Source organism: Parasteatoda tepidariorum, chromosome 4 (genome assembly GCF_982258835.1).
Source record: "Parasteatoda tepidariorum strain Cologne lab strain chromosome 4, Ptep-v5.0, whole genome shotgun sequence".
Lineage (NCBI taxonomy): Eukaryota > Metazoa > Arthropoda > Arachnida > Araneae > Theridiidae > Parasteatoda > Parasteatoda tepidariorum.
This window is the reverse complement of record NC_141758.1, coordinates 97,445,952-97,465,329: the sequence shown is the minus strand read 5'-3', so window position 1 is coordinate 97,465,329 and position 19,378 is coordinate 97,445,952. Positions and strand designations below refer to the sequence as shown.

Here is a 19,378-nt window from a genome sequence, read left to right as displayed (position 1 = left end):
CATTGTCACATATCGACGCATAAAGTCGGGTTCATTACGATTAAACAGCTTCAAACACAGCTCAGAATCATCAATTCGTTGCTGTTTTTGATCAATTGTGAGCTCGTGCGGCACCCACTTTGCCTAGAGCTTTCGCAGACCCAAATATTCATTCACGATATGTCCAACACGTTCCCCTGATATCTTTAGAGTCTCAGATATTTTGATCAACTTCCCTTTACGGTAATCTAAAATTATTTTGTGAACTTTTTTGATGTTTTCGTCGGTAACAGCCTCTTTGGGGCGTCCACTGTGTGCATCGTCGTCGGCGCTCATTTCGCCTCGTTTAAACTTAGCAAACCACTTCTCAATGGTTGATTTTCCTAGTACAGAGTCCGAATAATGTTTCTCGAGCCAAGCCTTGGCTTCAAGAAAAATAATTTTAGCTAAAAAGCAATGATTTATAAACACATGAAATTCCTTTTTATCCATTGTTTTTAAATTAACAAAAGTTGCTTCACTAAAAATACTATATCTCTCAAACTAATAGTCCGACAGCTGTCAAATTAATGCACGTGTCTTTCGAAGGTTAGAACTAACAAAAAATCATATGTATTTAATAATAGTAGCCCCATCTATGTGTCAGCCTACGAATTTTTCAGCTCAACTGTGATAAGCTTTTAAAATTCAGATTCAGACGAATGTTCAATACTTGATAATGAATACAATTATTACCCATACCGTTTGATAGTTTGTAATAATAAATTAAATGAGGAATAAATAATGCATCGAATAAAAAAATATGAATTCTCTTTAATGTTTACATTTCGCATGCTGTAGTGGCATTTCAGTTCTTGCTCTACTTTCAAGTTTGCTTACATTTAGATTAAAGCAATATCCAACAATTTTATAATTCAAAATAGGAAAGAATAGTGCATTTGGTAAAATATGTATGGATTATTTCTCACTTTTTATCTTATTATTCAATTATAACGGCTCTTTCTGAAAAATCCCGGATGTAATTACCGTAAAATACGGTAATACTTATTGTAATATTTTCTGTAAAATCACATAACCACTGCAATTCAATAAATATTAATGTAAAAATTACGGTGTGAAATTTTACGGTATAAAATTTTAAAGAAAAAAAAGGATTTTACGGATCTCAGAGTAAAATTTTACGGTATAAGACATTAAAGGTGAAAAAATGGATATTTCGGATTTCAGGTTGTCAAATACAGTGTCAAATACAGCGTCTTTTGCAGTGCAGATTTCTTTTTAACAAAATTCGTGATGCAAATGTAAATGTATTCAGATAGTTTGTATAATAAATCAGAGATTGATATGATAGAGTACGTGATTTTACACAGTAATACTTACTGTGAAATCACATAATCACTGCAAATAAACAAATATTAATGTAAAAATTACGGTGTAAAACTTTACGGTATAAAATTTTAAGGAAAAAAAATGGATTACACGTATTTCAGGGTGCTAGATTTCTTTACAGTGAAATTGCATTATCACTACAAATAAATAAATATTAATGTAAATATTGCGGTGTAAAATTTTAAGGTTTGAAACTTTAAGGAAAAATATGGATTTCAGGGTGCTAGAACCTTTTGCCGTAATTTGATCCGAATTTTTTCACAGTGTAGATTTCTTTTTGACAAATTTCATGATGTAAATGTAGATGAATTCAGATAGTTTGTATAATAAATCAGAGACTGATATGATAGAGGATCCAATCCAAATGCCCAAGAATCCACCGATGTTGCTGAACAACTCCATTGGCTAGAAATATCAATACAAAATTAATCTTACAATGTATTTTATTCATTAAACAAGAACGAGAAAGTTCATGTAGTAGAACAAATATGTAAAAGAACAAAATACATATAATAGAACAAAATTTAAGGATCACAATGGGTACTAATTGAATTCTATGTCATTGAAATGATACCAATTGAATTCTATGGTGGGTAGGTACTTTATTTACGTCACACTAGAGTTGCTCAATTGGCTATTGCCGTCGGTCTGGGGTGCATCCCTGAGGATGATCCTAAGACATGCCATCGCAATTTTGATCCTCTGCAGAGGAGAGGACTTCTCCGCTTTGGTAGCCCGACGACCTGCTGGCGAAGTCGATCACTTTACGGTAGAACAGTTTAACGAGTACCGATAATGCGCACCCTCCGGTCCCTTCGCAGGCTGATCAAAGCGGTCACCCACCCACTTACTGACAGCAGGTAGTGCTTCATGACTTCGGTGTTCTACTGGGAACCGTGTCTTTACGATCAGTCCACCAATTCTTCGGAATTGAATGGATATTAATTAAATGTGGTTCAGATATTGTATTTTTTTCTGTATTTTAAATTTGCATTATGAAAGTTTTGATAAAATATTTTCCTCAGGCGCCAAAATGAAATAATCTGTATACATTATAAACGTACATCTCCAAACTATTCAATAAATTTTATGTTGTTGTTGTTGTTAATTTACGTCGCACTAGAGCTGCACAACGGGGTATTGGCGACGATCAGGGAGACATCCCGGAGGATGATCCGAAGACATGCCATCACAATTTTGATCCTCTGCGGAGGGGATGGCACCCCCGCTTCGCAATAAATTTTATAATACTACTTTTTGCTTGTTTTTTTTTTCTTATTAAAAGGAATTTGATAGTAGGCAAATAAAAGAGCGTTGCCTCAGGAGTTCAAGTAGATCCTCATATAAATAAGAAAGATGTAGCGTTTTCAGACGTAGCGCCCTTGACGTGAAAGGAAAAAGTTTTGCGTTCTTTAAATGTTTTAAATTGCATTTGTTTCAAAATAGTTTTTTTCAGGTAAGCAAACACGATAATTCATTCAATTTTAATAGGAATGAATTAGAAATTTTAAAACAGGCTTGTATTTTAGTCCTTTATACTGCTAAAAAGGGAGACTACTCTTAATGCTGTTAAACTTATGATAATACACTCATTAAAGATAATAGCAACTCCGGCAGATAAAGTTACAGAAACAAAACAAATATAGCTCATTCATTAAGCCCATTTATTAGCCAAAAGATAAAAAACAAAAAAGATGGTAAGATACCATTCATAAAAACTACGATTTTTGCTCACTGGAGCAATTCTAAAAAATACCTCCTTTACAAAAACTAAATAATACATGATTGGTATAATGGTGGAACGCATTTTGTACCTCCCATGTAATGTAATGCAATACAGTCTTTACAACTCCTGGGCATGCTGAGTATCAGAATATTGAGCTGTTCTTGGGGAAGATGACCACACTCAGCAAACAAAGCTCTCCAAAGTTCCGGTACAAGTTCCATCAACGATCTTCAACTCGTCGGTCAAACCTGTCATGTCCCACTCATGCTTCATCGAATTCAAGTCAGGTTTAAATGCTGGCCATTTCATGCGGATGATGCCCTCAGCTTGAAAGGATTCGTTTTGGATGTTTGCAGGGTGAGAACAGGCGTTGACAGCCATAAACACGAATTCGGCGCCTATTGCACCCCTAAACAGACGTACATATTGTTGCAGAACATGAGACCTGTTCTGGAGACCAGTGTAATTCGACCCCAAATTAGTAATCCTGCACCAGCATGACGGTGTCATTCAATGAAATTATATTGATGGTAACTGACATCTGGATTTTTCCACACGAGATTTCAATGCGAATCAGACGGTAGCTAAACCTGTACTCGTAGTAAAAAAAGCACACAAACCTACTGTGACGATGCTACAATTTCATATTTTCTACTTCAAGCATATTGATGGTGACAGTGGCTCCATCAATATGCCTGCAGCGGCCGTGAGTGGAACACATCTCACAGGACATATAGATCAATATTTCCAAAGCATCTGCACGTGAGCCGTAGTGACTCAGGGGATAGTGCATTCGCCAGTGAAGTGAACCGGGTTCGAATCCAAGAAATGGCAGGTCGATAAGAATTCCTCACCCGGCTTGCTTGACCACAGTGCTGACGTAAACTATCCTCAGTGATAGATGGATCATGGGTTAGAGTCCCCTTGGCCTGAGGCTAACCGTGAGATATTCTCGCCGTTCTCCACACCATGTAACGCAAATACGTGTTGGTTCCATAAAAAAGTCCTCCACGAAGGCTAAATTTCTCCCAATACTTGATCCAGGAGTGCTCTTGTCTTCTTGGTAGGGTTCCAAACTACAAGGCTACGGAGTTGACTATTGGTTGACTACCAATGAGTAGTCCTAAACCCAGAAATTGGGTCAACTGTTCGACGACGGTTATAAGTTGGAACCTGTGGATGCTGACGAAACAGGCTGTATGCTGTGCTCAGTCTGCTTGTTTCGGCAGCTATTGTCAAATACCGATCTTCATCGACGTGTCAACCTGTACACCGTAGAGTGTTATGACATTTCCATTATCTTGGAATCGTTGCCAAATCCTAAATATGACAATTTGGGCTATTCCAAGCTCTTTGGATATTTCCATCTAAGTACGTCCATTAAGCCTATAATTCGACCGTGTTAAAAAAAACTTCCCATGCGTCTTCTGTGTCATAACTGTTCGGTTATGGCACTGAGGGCTTACAGAACGTCTGTGAAAAATGTACTTCATCACCATTTCTTACATAACCTTCTCTCGTTCTTCTGGCGTACTGGTGACTTACTGTAATTTGCATATTATTTTTGACGATGTGTATGATGATTGTGGAGGTGAAATGTTTCCTTTTAGAGTTCTATTTACGTGTGATTATGAATTATCCTTAATTTTCGGAAGCGACTGTAATTGAATATTAGCCTCTTGAGTCCCAGTATCCAAATAAATAAGCAACATTCGTTACAATTTTTTCACTTAAAAATATTATTTAAAAAAAAATTTATGTTGGCATGTCTTTGCAAAGCAATAAATAGACTGCAATAAAGGTTATTAGAAAGTTCAGAAATTCAATCCCAGTATCCAAATATATAAACAACATTCGTTAAAATTTTTTCACTTAAAAATATTTTTAAAAAAAATTCTGTTACCATGTCTTAACAAAGCAATAAATAAACTGCAATAAAGATTATTAGAAAGTTCAGAAACTCAAGTTGAGAAGCATTCTGGACAGTTTTATGGCATAAGAATATTTTATTTTACCTGAGTATATTAGAATTAGTTTCATGTACAAAATGTTACGAAATGCGCGATAAAAATATCGAACATAACCTAGAAATTAAAATTTATCATATTTTATCTTATGAGAAAAAAATAACTGAGCAAGGTTTCGTAAGTTTAAATAATTGGTTGTTTTAAAAAAAATAATAAAAAAACTCAATTGTATTTATGAGTTTTCTCTCTTTTCAGTTATATTTTCTAAGTAAAGATCGCATTTTCTTTTTCAAATTAAAGCTCGGAGATGAATGGTTACCAACTGGCGGCCAACGAAGCCTTTTTTTTCTGTTCCGCGAACTAAAATATATTAAGTGCCATTTTTTTGCGGACAATTTTCGTTAAAAAATCGATATAGGCTTAAGATATTTTTCTTTCGTTTAAAAAAACCTAATTTCTTCGTTTCTGTGAAATTTAACATACCAACAATGCAAAAAAATTTATTTCTCAGGTTTTGAATCCAAGAAAATATTTATAACAGAAAATATTTGTAATTCAATACTTCTGTTTTGTACTACTTGATATAAATATCTGACAGTAATATTTAATGTTCCTTCAAACATAAAAGTCGAATATAAAATTTTGATTAAGTTGCGGCCCGCTATTTGACTGGTGTTTTCAATTGCGGCCCCTAGCTTCATGTAAGCTGGAAACCCCTGGTTTAAACTCTGCTTTTCAGAACTCTTTCTTTGTTTTGCAACTGCATTTTATTGTGTGAGAAACTAGGATTATCTGAGGTAATTCCAACGGGTAAATAAGTTCCGTTTTTTAGAAATTGTTGTATTTAAAACAAATTTGACTTACCGGCAGTTTTGGAACAAAGTGGATTATTCTGATCTTAGCATTTCTGAATGACACTCCGAGATACAGAAATTGAGAGCTGTAAATCAAAATCATAATGAATATTGTTTTACTAAACATATTTGGAAAATTAAATGCTACAATGAAACAAGTTATCATTCTAATTATTTATAAAATTTCTTTTAAAAGCAGTCCCAATGTTTTCCCAGGTGTTGTCTGTCGTCAATCTCTCAGGGGCACCATAGTAGGTGGGCCAACGTTGCTCTCACAGTAAGAAGGACAGGTAGTATAGGGGAGTACTTTATTTACGTATGGGCTATTGGCGACGGTCTGGGAAACATCCCTGAGTATGGTGCACTAAGCAAAGCCTGTACCTCATACCAACGAGCTATAACCAGATTACAAAAAAGAACAAGCTACTAGTCCTGATTTTTTCTAACGGCAGGCACTGAACGTATCGTGTTTCCATGGAAGGTGCGGGTAGTGTTGCTCATCTTACGCTGCCTGGTGAACAACTTGTGGCCAAAGTCACGAAGGCGAGCAACATTATCACCGCCACACATACCCCTTCACATGATGGACCAAATTCACACATCAGAGGACAACACACTGAGACAAACATTCATGCCCTGAGCGGGATTCGAACTGCAGCCACTGGCTTTCCAATCAGGCACTTTTATCACTGGTCGTTCCTGAACTGATATCCAACTCAACAAGTCTGTTTTGCAAGCCGTCGATGTCGACTCACATGTCATCTGTCGAATGAACTCTTTGGGTCTGGTTACTATACCTTTACGTTGCATTTATATAATATAGGTATTGGTATTGAAGCGCGCAAACTGGGACTGTTATCAAATTACATCTCGTTGACACCGGTTAAGGAAGGCGCTCTTACACACGCATATCATCGAGTGGATGCTGCCTAAATACGTTGCTCGTACACGTAGGTCATCGAGTGGATGCTGCTTAAATACGTAACTCGCACAAGTAAGTGGATACTGCCTAAATACGTAGCTCGCACACATAGGTCATTGAGTGAATGCCGCTTAAATACGGTTCTCGTACTCGCAGGACATCACATGGATACTGGCTAAATATGGTGTTCGTAATGAAAAGCTTAGCATAAAAAAGAAAAATATTGAACCATACATATTATACAGGACATTGAGTAAAATCACTCTTCACTTTATATAAAAACAAAGTTATTATTCTCATTGAGTGACGCAAATTAATATTTAAGCCCCCTTCAAAAAATGAAAGAAAGCTTTCTCGAAAGAATGCAAATCACAGTGCAAGAAGGAATGCGCAAAAAGCATCAAAACAGGTTTAGTTGGAAGTTGAAACACTAAACTATTTCTGATAACCAACTACGAACTCTTCTCTGTTTTCAAACTAACGATGGCGTTTTTTCCCTAGGTTAAATATTAATGAATAACAATCATTGAATGTGGAAAAAGCTTTAAATATTCATTTATTTACTCTTAAGAAAAATTACACAACAAAGTGAAATGAATTCAAAACAACTTACGTATTATAAAGATCAGGATAAAGTAATTTTCTTTCTTGATATCCGAATTTTAAGTTCTATGAAAATGTTTAAAGAAAGTATTAATCCGCAGCTTATAAAATATAATAAATACATTGGTTACATTTCATAAGCGGTGTTGGACAGTCAACCCATTTTTGGGTTTAGAACTATCAGTGATTTTGAGTCCAACCCAGAAGGAAGGAAATTTCTGGATCAAGCATTGGAGCAAACTAATCTCAGTGGAGCACTTTTTGGCAGAAGTAAGCAACATTTGTTTTATATGGAGGGGAAAACCATGAAATTTGGTAGCCGGTAGACAAAGATATTCTAACTTATGATCCATCTACCAATAATCATATTTTAAGTCAGTATTGCAATCGTTGTGAGCACGAATCAAAATTCGTATTAACCAGTCATCGCTTTGATTCATTAGGAGACGTTTACTTGGTTCTGAGCCACCGCGACTCAACCAATACACGTAAAGGCCTGGTTTCTTAGGACAGGACGCCGTCAGCTGGAAATCAGCGCTAATCTCTGATTGGTCCATTTGTGAGTTTGATAGTGTACGTCATCGAACGCACTCGATGACGTATACTATCAAACTCACAAATGGACCAATCAGAGATTAGCGCTGATTTCCAGCTGACGGCGTCCTGTCCTAAGAAACCAGGCCTTTAGAAGATTCAGATTTTCGATATCAAGGCAACAGACTTATCAATCAAAGATTATTTTCGATGGATGGAGTAGCTCCGATTTTCTAAAAAAAATATTGTATTTCTTTTCAGACACTGTTGCTTCTTCTTCTTCTTGTTTTCCAAGGTTTTGGATTAGGGTAATGTGCGTAGAATAGAGCAGATTATAACAGATCTCGCTTTAAGGTTAGAAGGTTTACACGTAAACCGCAAAACAACCTTTTTTGGGTTTACATTAAAAGGTTTTCGCTGAGTGAAAATAAACCTCATTTTGCTATCTGGGTGAGGATGATCCGAAGACACGTCATCAGAATTTGGATCTTCTGCGGACGAAATGCCATCCCTGCATCGGTAGCCTGATGACCTGCGCGAATTCGAGCACCTTTGAGGTATAATAGTTCCTACACAGTTCCTTCACAGGCTGACCAAAGTGGTCACTCAACCACAGCCAGCGATGCTTGATTTTGGCGACCTCTGCTGGGAAGAGCCACTAAAATTGCCTCCCTAAAGGCCTGGTTTCTTAGGACAGGACGCCGTCAGCTGGAAATCAGCGTTAACCTTTGATTGGTCCATTTGTGAGCTTGATAGTATACGTCATCGAACGCTCATCTTGAACTACAATTGCCGTCCAACTCAACTGCAGTTAGATTACAACGTGACGTTAACCACAGAAGCAATGGCGGACAACATCCAACAGCACATTGAAATCAGCCAAGATTTTGATTTTGATATTAAACATAGCTTCTTCATTAAACATAGCACTCTTCATTTAGCTCAGCTATAATGTGTTTTTTCTTGGACAAAAACATTATTTACTCTCTAAAACACTGGTCGACAATAACAAAATCAATATAAATTCAAAATAAATATTTGTTTACGTTATTAACGCATGCGCAATGAGAGATAATGTCTGCGTTGGACCAACTGCTCACGCTGAGCTAACAAAAAAGTATTTTTTGGCGTCAGCTCTACGTCAACTTTCCGCTGACGCCCAGATAAGGCGCTAGTTCTAAGAAACCAGGCCTTGAGCTAACAAACCAGTATTTTGTTGGCGTCAGCGAGACGTTGACGTCACGCCGACGCCCAGATAAGGCGCTTGTCCTAAGAAACCAGACCTTAAGGCATTTCAATCCTCAATCATGTTACAGTAGACATATACGAATGACGAGATGGATTAAAGAAATGTCTTGTTCTAAATACTTTCGGTAGCAGTTTTAGTCCAAATTCTTAGTCCATAGTATTTAGAGGGAGGTAGTTTTTTTGTTGAAGTAAAGTATTTTTACGGTTTCAGATACATCTTAATTTGGATATGATGTAGGGATATTTATCCCAGAAAAATGAGTAAAATCGTTTAGGAAAAATTGATCTATTATGTAAAAACTTAATTGAAGATGGCCATATTCCAAAATTATAAAAATAAAGCAAATAAGTCCCTTAACCCCTTAACGATCGGTTAATTTTCAAGTAAATGGTCATAAAAGTGCCGATTTTGTCTAATACAAGTATTTGATTAGTGTTGACGTCTAGTTTCAAATAAACTAATTATCTACAATTACCTCAAAAAATATCCTGGTACTGCCATCTGGTGTGAAAAGTGAGAAATATAATGTTTTCCGGGCAAAAGAAATTAATTAGCTTTATTCTCATTGGCGCGTTACTACTAAACACTTTAGCCCGGAAATTTCACGGGAGCAAAAAATAGAGGGTGAAACCTCACCCCGTCATTTTCCCGGGAGCGAAAAGGGGTAAAAAAAAATCATTCTCTTAACATCGAAAATTTCTGTTAAGAAATCGGGTGGGACCGGGAGGCCGGAGCCTCCGTTCCAATCGCCAATAATTTGAAATAAAAAGTAAATGAATTGTTCCTAACTGAGACTTAGGAGCATGGGAAGAGATCCATGGTTGGAGATTTATGGAAAGATAGCATAGCCAAAAATTAAACCAATCACCCATGATCAATATTAAATTTGAAAATAGTTTGGCGAAAGCGAAACGCGAAAAAACAGTGTGAGAATTAGTATCTATTATATATAATTCTCTTACGTGGCTCCCAAATTTTGGCTGTATTTCTTTTCCGCCGGTGGCAATGTTTACTTTGTTTTGAAAACACCAAAGCATTCTGCCTTTTAATGATGTGTTTCTGATCTAATATATATAATTCTCTTACGTGGCTCCCAAATTTTGGCTGAAGTACTTTGTACAACTAAATAAGATTCTTTTCACAACAGTTAAATATTTACTTTATTTTCTTCATTCATAGAGAAAACAGTCGGCAAAGAATTCTGTTAGGTTAAAAAACATTTCGCTAAAAAAATAACGAATTCTAAAAGAAATAAAAATAAACAACTTAAAAAATAAAAATGCTGTTGCCAGCCATAGAATTTTTTGAAAGTTAACTTAGCAACATAAATCGAAATGACATAGAAGCGCAACTAGATCAAAATTATGATACCTGAGTGCTTGACGTAACAAATTCTTCAATTCTAAAAGTGTTGTATCGCCAAATGCCCAAATTAACAATTGTGTTCTTAAAGAAAAAAGTTTTAAATAAACAACCTACTTCTACAACTGCTTCCTGAAGAACTTGGCTCATTGATTAAAAATATTGTTTTAATTTTACAGTACTAACTTTACTTCTACTTTCATTATTGCTATGACCCTCTTTCATTACATTTCACAACTTCATGCTAAATTTGAGGACTTTAAAGTTGTTTTGTGGTTGAATAACGACATTTAGAAATGTGTACATGAAAAAAATAATATTTCGAGGTTAAGAGTTGCCTCAGAAAAATTTGAATTGTTGACATTGAACTTAACAATGGAAACAATCGTTTTTGTGAAAAATTGAATTGCATTGTTGACATCGAAACTGAAAATATTGTGTTTCAACTTAACAATACTACCTTAATTTATACTTTAGAATTGCCTCGGAGAAATTTGAATTGTTAGCAATGACTTAAACAAAAAGTTTTATTTTAATTGACAAATACTATATTATAATTTTAACTTTTTCTATGACTATACTCATTTTCTTACTCTTTTCTTTGTTTTTTATACAGTTTATTTTTTTGTGATAAAATAAAAAACTTATAGTTGTTCTGCTTCTGAACACTGATGAGAACACAAAATGATGGGCTTCATCAACAATCAAAAATATATACATTTATTTTACAAATTCCATATTATTAAGGTGGTGCCCTTCAGAGAATTAAAAATACAAAATTATCTTCATCAAAGCCGATGCTTTACATCCGGCGTTCAGTGGCAGACTACTATTTCATATTGTTTTACAACACATGGCTTTAGCCCTCTGGTGGGAAAGACTTTAAAACAAAACTTACAACAGTTACTTTTCTCAACAACTGAAATTTAGAATACTGTGATCAAGAAAAATATGTGAACTGTTTGCAATTTCAAATTAATATTGAAATGTACAGGTTTTGAATTTTCTACAGTGAAAAGTTTTCGGAACTTCAGTATTCAAAAAAGTATACAAAAACTAGACGTTAAGAACGTATCCACTGAGCGAGCAAAGCGAGCATTGGATTGCGAAGCAATCCGAAATGAACTGTGAAAGCAGTTCCGGGGGTTGGTGAGCGCCAGCGAGCAGGGGGCGAAGCCTCCTAGTAATCATATAATTGAGAGAATTCTTTTGGTACGAAATAAAGAATAACGAGTTATTAATAGATTATTGTCCTCGATTTAGTCGCGACGGTGAATTAATGAGTCTTACATTAGTATTGAAATAAAAAGTTAGCCGTCATATTGATCGATAAGAAAAGAATAAAATATTTTATATTCACTATTTATAAAATGTAATTAGAATTAAAAAAAAAAGGGTATATTGTAATAGAAACTCGATTAAGAATGATTAAAAAAGTTTAAGTTTAAGAAATTAAAGAAAGATTAAAAGCTAGGGAATATGTAATGCCTATTGTGGCATCACAGTACTTATACTAAGTAGGACATTATACTTGAATAAAAAAGTAAAATACTACAAAATAAAAACTCGTTTTTCAAATATACTTAAATAAAAGGAAAATAATAACGCTTCTATGAGTTTAAAAACGAAAATGTAGATTTTAAAATACTTATAAAATTTTATTATTTTTCGATTTTATAGCAAATAATATTCAACAAAAAAAAATCATACCTCTAGTACATTTTGAAAATGCTTGTATTTAAAAGATCGAGTCCTGCAAAAGAAATTTTCTTTATAATACCATTGTTTAAATTATAAACTGAATTACTTTCTTAAAATTACATATAAAGCATTGCATACCCATTAATAGTATCAAGTGCCTATTAAAGTCTGTTAATAAAGTCAAGTGCCTTTTTTTTTACTTACGCAATATTTTTTCTTCGCATTTTGCAATCATTAATACACATTAACATTAATTTACATTTTGCACATTATTATTCAAAAATATAGACTTATTATTACAGTTGTGTTTGTAAAATATCCACTAAATTAAGAAATAAAAATTTAGTTAATTTTCATGAAAAAATACAAATTTTGCTGGATCAAGATTAATACCCATGCGAAAGCTGATTAATGATTGAAAATTCAAGGACAAAATGCTACTTTTATTTAGATTCGCTTAAAAGTAATAGGGGCGAATGATAAACGGGGGAGTTCCGGTTGGCTCAAATACACAACAATTACTAAAAACAAGCACATTATTAGTAAGATCAAGGGAAAAAGTAGATTTCTAGCGACTGACTAGGTTTACGGACGTTTCTTATATACCTATCTCTACGAGCACGCGTCAATTTGACGCATGAACGAATACAAATAATTGTGATTCTTAATTCAATAAATTTAATTTAGTACAGTTTTATCCACCACTATTTCTAAATAATTCGTAGGCTTATATAATTCACCACTTTTTATTTGGAAAATTTACTTAGTAGTTATTTACCGTTTTTAAACTATTTTGGCGTGTCCGGAGCAGTTAGCATCTCTGCACTTAGAAGCTAATGTAATTATGCACTATAAAAAAATGAAAATATGCGATAAATATTATTTATGATATATTCTAGTATTTTATTTTTTAATACTCGATTTAAGCCACTGAAACCTTGAAAATCTGACATCTATTGACGTTTTGCGTTTGTTCTTTCTATTATTGCTAATCAGCAGCAGTTGTTTATCGCTTGTTTCATATGAGATAACGATATCCGATAACGGATCGAATTATTGTCGGCACTATTTATTATTGATGTGACAATTGCATGTTTACTCAAAATTTTGTCTAAATTACGATTTCGTCAAATAGACGCAGATCCGTAGAGATAGGTATACCACAAAGAGAATTTCAATATTTCAACGCTTCTGAAGAAAATAGACTTCAATATATATTTACCTCGATCAATGGTTATAAGTCATTACAAGAGATAAAATAAAAATTCAAACGGGTTTTATAATTTTCTTTACAAAACTCGAAATGCGTCAAAATGACGCATCCTGTAAACCGTAAACCGGTTATTTTAAACAAAATTTGACTAACTCCGGTTAGATTTGGTATTGCAAGAAAGTGACCGCATTGACCAGGTTCGAATGTCCCATCAACTTTTAAAAAAAAATAATTCAATATTTATATAATGGTTTTGAGATTAAAAAAATATATATTAAATGAATGCATTTTTCTTACATGAGGAAAAACTTCTTCATGAAAAATTACTTACACACATGGAGTATTGCTACACTTTTTCAAACAACTATCCCAATTTTCTTTTGTGATTTTTTCACCTGAAAAATACAATAAAAGTTTTTGATGCAACCTAATGAAAATTTTGGTTCTTAAACCCGGCTCACTCGGATTCTAAAGAATTACTGAAAGAATTATTCAAAAAGTTAAGTGAACAAATTTTCCCTCCACTGCACAGTGGGCCAGAGGACCATGATCTTTGGCCAAAAGTAAAAAATTAAATTTCAACTGAAAAATGCGTAGGCAGGCTTAATATCGCCCTAATTAAGTACTCATAATTATTCCAAACATTATAATTTACTTTTTGGACCGACGAGAGTACAATGTAGTGAAAAATATGTTAAAAATTATTTTTTTAAGTATAACTTTTAAATTTATATTTCAGAAATATATATAGGAATTTCACCTTAATGTTGCATTTTTATCAGAATAATTAGTCAGAAATTATAGTGCAATTTTTCAATTTGTTGGATTAGTTAATACTCTTGGCAAACTTATAGTTTATATCTTATCAATTGACATTTTACAATGTTTAAATCACTTTCGAAACTTATCTCCAAAAAGTTCCACGAGGTAATTAGCTAAACCTTTTTTTGCTGTCTTCTTTGATGTTTCTTCTTTCGAAAAAACCTGCCCCATTTTGCCCATATTGCAAAGGTAGACTAAATATACCGAAAAACAAAAATTATGTTTTCGCTTTATTTTGTAATATTACTTCGGAAATATAATTTGCTTTTCATTTTTAATATAAAATTACGAAAATTATTATATTTTCATTGCTCTATTTAATTATTTAAACGTACTATATATATATATATATATATATATATATATATATATATATATATATATATATTATATATATATATATATATATATATATATATATATATATATATATATATATATATATATATATATATATATATATATATATATATATATATATATATATATATATATATATATATATATATATATATATATATATATATATATATATATATATATATATATATATATATATATATATATATATATATATATATATATATATATATATATATATATATATATATATATATATATATATATATATATATATATACAGGGTAACAAAAAATTATAGGGATCACTTTTGTGGTTATCTACCACTAAAGTTTTGAAACCTTTTTACATATATAGCATACTGATCTAAAGCTCTACTATTTGACTTTCAATTGCAATACTATTTCATAAAATCACAAAAATACTTTTGATGAAATTTGACAAAAAGCTAATTGGTCAAGTACAAGCATTTTTAGAACTTCGATGGAGCCACAAGATTATAGAAACCCATTTTAAAAAGAAAGGTATTGCGATTTCACTCAGCCATATCAGTCGCATCAAGAATTTAAAACTTGGATCGATGCAAAATAATGCAAAACCAAAAAGAAGTGGACGGTCAAGTAAATTGAAGAAATCAGATTTGCAGAAGCTTGATAAGATGACATCAAAACCGGATCCTCCAACACAGACAAGCATGGCTAAAGCTCTTAACGGGAGTCAGCAAGTTGTAAGCTATCATCTAAAACAAAAGTTGAAGAAAAAATGCCATAAAAAACCTAAATGTCATCATTTAAGTGAGAGATCGGTGCAGATTAGGAGGCAACGCTTATGGCCTCTCTACAAGCTTCTCTGTAAGGACAGATGGCGAAAGTTGATTATAACTGATGAAGCTTGGATCTATCTATCAGATACCAATGCTAAATCTAAAGTTCAATATCTTAGCCGTGGACAGAACAGGCGAGACTGGACACCATCAACCACGGTGCCTCATGTCAAAGGCGTAATGGTTTGGATGGGCATATCTTCCCATGGTGTGACTAAACCTCGGTTTGTGAAACCTGGGGCCCAAAATAAATTTTGAGTATTCCATACAGAAGATATTAAAGCCCTTTTTTCAGGATGATTACTGCAGATTGTACTCTAATAGTGATGCTGTGTTCCATCAGGACTCTGCCCCATCGCATGCATCTAAGGTCACCCAGAAATTCCTAACAGATCAGCAAGTGAAATTCCTGAGACCAGAACAATGGATTCCAAACAGTCCTGATGCTTCACCATGCGACTATTTCCTATGGGGACATCTGAAAAACAAACTGAATAAGAAAAGATTTTCTACATTGAGAGGCCTTCAAAGAGCTATTAGAGAAGAGGTGAAGAAAATCCCCCAGGAAATCATTTTGCGGGATTTAAAATCATGGCCGAAGCGTTGTAGACAAATCTATTATGCCGGAGGTCGACATATTGAGAAACATCGCTGAATTTATGTAATAAATTTTGGAAATAGAAACATTCAAAAATGATCCCTATAATTTTTTGTTACCCTGTATATATATATTAATATATATAATTTCTTTTTTTCTTTTTTTTGCTCGTTATTTTTTTTTTTTTTTGTTGGTATTTTTAGTGTATTTCAAAATTTCAACTATGAATTCAATTTACCTGCACATGAAAACCCTAAATAAAAAAAAACAAATTTTGAAACAAATTTTATCGAAATACTAATTTTGGCCATGAAAACTTGGATGCTGGCCCACTGTGCGCTGAGAAGAATTAACTAAACTTTAAAATTGGAACCGTGACGGCTCAGGGAGTAGAGGGTTCGCCTTCCAATGAGGTGAACTGGGGTTCGAATCCCAGCGACGGCTGGTCAGTGCGAATTCCACATCCACTTTGTGCCGACCTCAGTGCTGACGTAAGATATCCTCAGTGGTAGACGGATCATGGGTTTGATTCCACTTGCGGTCTGGCTAACCATGATTCGTGTTATTTTTCAATCCAAGTAACGCAAATGCGGGTTAGTTCCATCAAAAGCGCTCTCCACGAAGGCAAATTTCTCCCAATACTTAATCCAAGAGTTTCCTTGTCTTTTGGATTGGGTTCAAATTTGCGAGGCTTCGGAGTTGAACATTACTAGTCTTAAACCCCTAAATATTGGGTTGGCTGTTTAACGACGGTTATAAAATAAAGCTTTAAAATTATTAAAATCTAATATTATTTAAAAGAGAGTGTTGAAATGCTGAGTTGGGTGCAACATTTTGGTCATTTTTTAAATTTATTTTTAAGTTTTAAAAGGTTGGAGAATTTTATTTTTTCCATCAGTTCCCTTGTTGTAAGACGAGCATTTTGGCGCAAAAGTAGTTTCAAACATTCTTCATCGAACTCAGCCAGAACGAAATGCGATGCAGAGTTTTCCCACTTCCATGGTAAAAACGATTAAAAAATGATTAAAAGATCGTTTATAAATGATTAGTGTGATGGTGGAATTAAAAAAAAAATTTTGCAATTTTTTTTCTTCTATTTTTCAACTACGCTTCTGAATTAATTTCGATTTGGATAATCTCGATTTTTCTTATTGATTTAAGATAATCGCGTAATTTTATGTCTGATTATATTTGCATCAGATAATTCTGACGATTTTGCTAGCAAAATGGTAAAAATAAAGCAAGCAGTAAGATCACAAATGTTTTTAAGGTCACAAGTTTTAGATTTCATGATAATTTTTTTTTCTAATGTAGAGATATAAATAAATAATGATCCTTTAACAGTAATATGTAAATAACTATAACATCAATACGTAAATAACCTTATGACTAATCTTCAAAAAAATGCTTGGAGAATTGATACCGTTCAAAAACTTTTCAAACCGCTTCTAAAGAAAATTGTGGAAATTTTTCAGAAGAGTAGAATATCTAACGAAATTTCTCCAAAATATCAATAAAATTGTTTTAGAGAAAGTGTGTGAGCAATAACTCATTTCTCTATTTGTCCAATGTTTTTTTAATTCAAATTTTATTAACTTCACAGTTTTCAAAATATGAATACTGTATCAACAATACGTTTCAAATGTTAAGTAATCACACTTACCTCTCTTACACAATGTCGCCATGTGACTAATACTTATTGAACGCGGCGCACATCCATATTGTTCCATGTGAAGACGGAAGGCGCAAGTTTCTATGCATTCCTAAAAAATGCAAATAAAATATAAATAAAGTTCATATCTTATATAGTGTGAGTTTCGCGAAAGGGGGCTACTTGGAGCAACTCTAAACTTCCTCACAGTTCCCTGTTTTAACGCTGGAATTCATAATTCAATCATAATTTTTACATCAATATGCCATGAAAGCAACAGAACTATTCAGCAAGGGGAAACTACCTTCTACAGCGGAAAATATCTGAATCTTAACAAACAATATTGCTCCATTTGCCATATGACTAATACTTATTGAACGCAGTGCACATCCATATTGTTCCATGTGAAGACGGAAGGTGCAAGTTTCTATGCATTCCTAAAAAAATGCAAATAAAATACAAATTAAGTTCATGTTTTAGATTGGGCTAGTTACGCGATAAGGAGCTCACAACTTGGAGCGTTCAAAATTTCCTTATAATTTGAAATGTAAGCTAATAACATTTGAAACAAAACAGTTCATTTTACGCTGGCATTCTCAATTCAATCATAATTTTTACACAAACTGTTTAAGCAATTACGTCACGAAAGCAACATAACTATTCAAAAAGGGAAAAAATATCCAAAATGGAGAATATTTGAATTTCAACTAACAATTGGCGATTGAAATGGGCTACAGGTGGCGTAGAGTAAATAGAACTCTCTACCTATAGCTAAACTTCCCATACTCTCACCATTAGATTGTGGAGAGTCATAGAAGAAGAAAGTATGTTAGTTTCTGTCTTGATTTTCAACTAGATTAAAATCTTTCAAGTTGAGAAACTATATGGAACTGAAAACTACATTAAACGTAGTTCTAAAATAAGGAAAATTTAAAAAATATTTTTTATAAATTAAATACGAAAAATATTAAGAGAAGGAAAAATATCATAGTACTTTCCTATACAACTGAAAAGAGGAGGAGAGGAAGGGAGAAGGGCCAAAGGCATGGAACCGGTTTTCTACCCAGATGGCGTATTTGAGCATTGCAATCGCCTATATTGTTCAATTCAAGATTTTCCGGAAGTAAGGGGGGGGGTGTACACTGCTTGTCAATTTCTAAGGAATAATTGATTTATGCAAAGTGACGGCCTACCAATTAAAGAAAAACCAAGCGTAGATCTGTATAAAAGGCAGAGCACATAACCTCTTCTTTAATTCGAAAATTCATGTCAGGAATTTGAACAAAATAGTACTATAGGTTGCTGAATTTATTTCTGTAAAATTCAGTGTGGTGTTGCTATACTTAAGTACAAATTTTTAACAAGATATCATTTGAATTCTTACGATCGTGGACGAGATGTCAGACTACTGGAAGCAGGTCAAAATGTCACCACCGTGGCAGCAGTAATCTCAAAAGGCGTCATCTCGTGATTAAAAAGGACCTCTGAAGACGGGAATGCTATGTGATAGCATGCTAGTAGTCGTTGTACCCAAGTCGAAATTCTCGATGGTCCCATCGAAACATTTTGATGGCTTATGTTGATTTCAGTGTGAATATCAATGTACATTTTTATACAATTGAGAA

General features: G+C 33.6%; 1 protein-coding gene across 1 annotated transcript; it reads right to left on the bottom strand.

The window, feature by feature from the left end:
• Positions 1-772: 772 nt before the first annotated feature.
• Positions 773-19,361, bottom strand: LOC122271447 (uncharacterized). The gene is made up of 7 exons (XM_087162314.1): positions 19,284-19,361; positions 17,766-17,865; positions 13,831-13,894; positions 12,296-12,338; positions 7,451-7,506; positions 5,926-6,001; positions 773-1,773 (listed from the first exon to the last, which is right to left on the bottom strand). The coding sequence occupies exons 1-7, from the start codon at positions 19,359-19,361 to the stop codon at positions 1,627-1,629; spliced, it is 564 nt and encodes a 187-aa protein (XP_087018440.1). The 3' UTR covers positions 773-1,626.
• Between the last annotated feature and the right edge of the window lie 17 nt (positions 19,362-19,378).

Bases quoted from the DNA above. Each gene is read 5' to 3' on its own strand.
- LOC122271447 (XM_087162314.1), bottom strand. From the start codon at position 19,361: ATGTACATTGATATTCACACTGAAATCAACATAAGCCATCAAAATGTT. The intron at 17,866-19,283 runs GTACAACGACTA...TGCATTTTTTAG, and splicing joins CATCGAGAATTTCGACTTGG to GAATGCATAGAAACTTGCGC. The intron at 1,774-5,925 runs GTAAGTCAAATT...TGATATTTCTAG, and splicing joins ACTTTGTTCCAAAACTGCCG to CCAATGGAGTTGTTCAGCAA.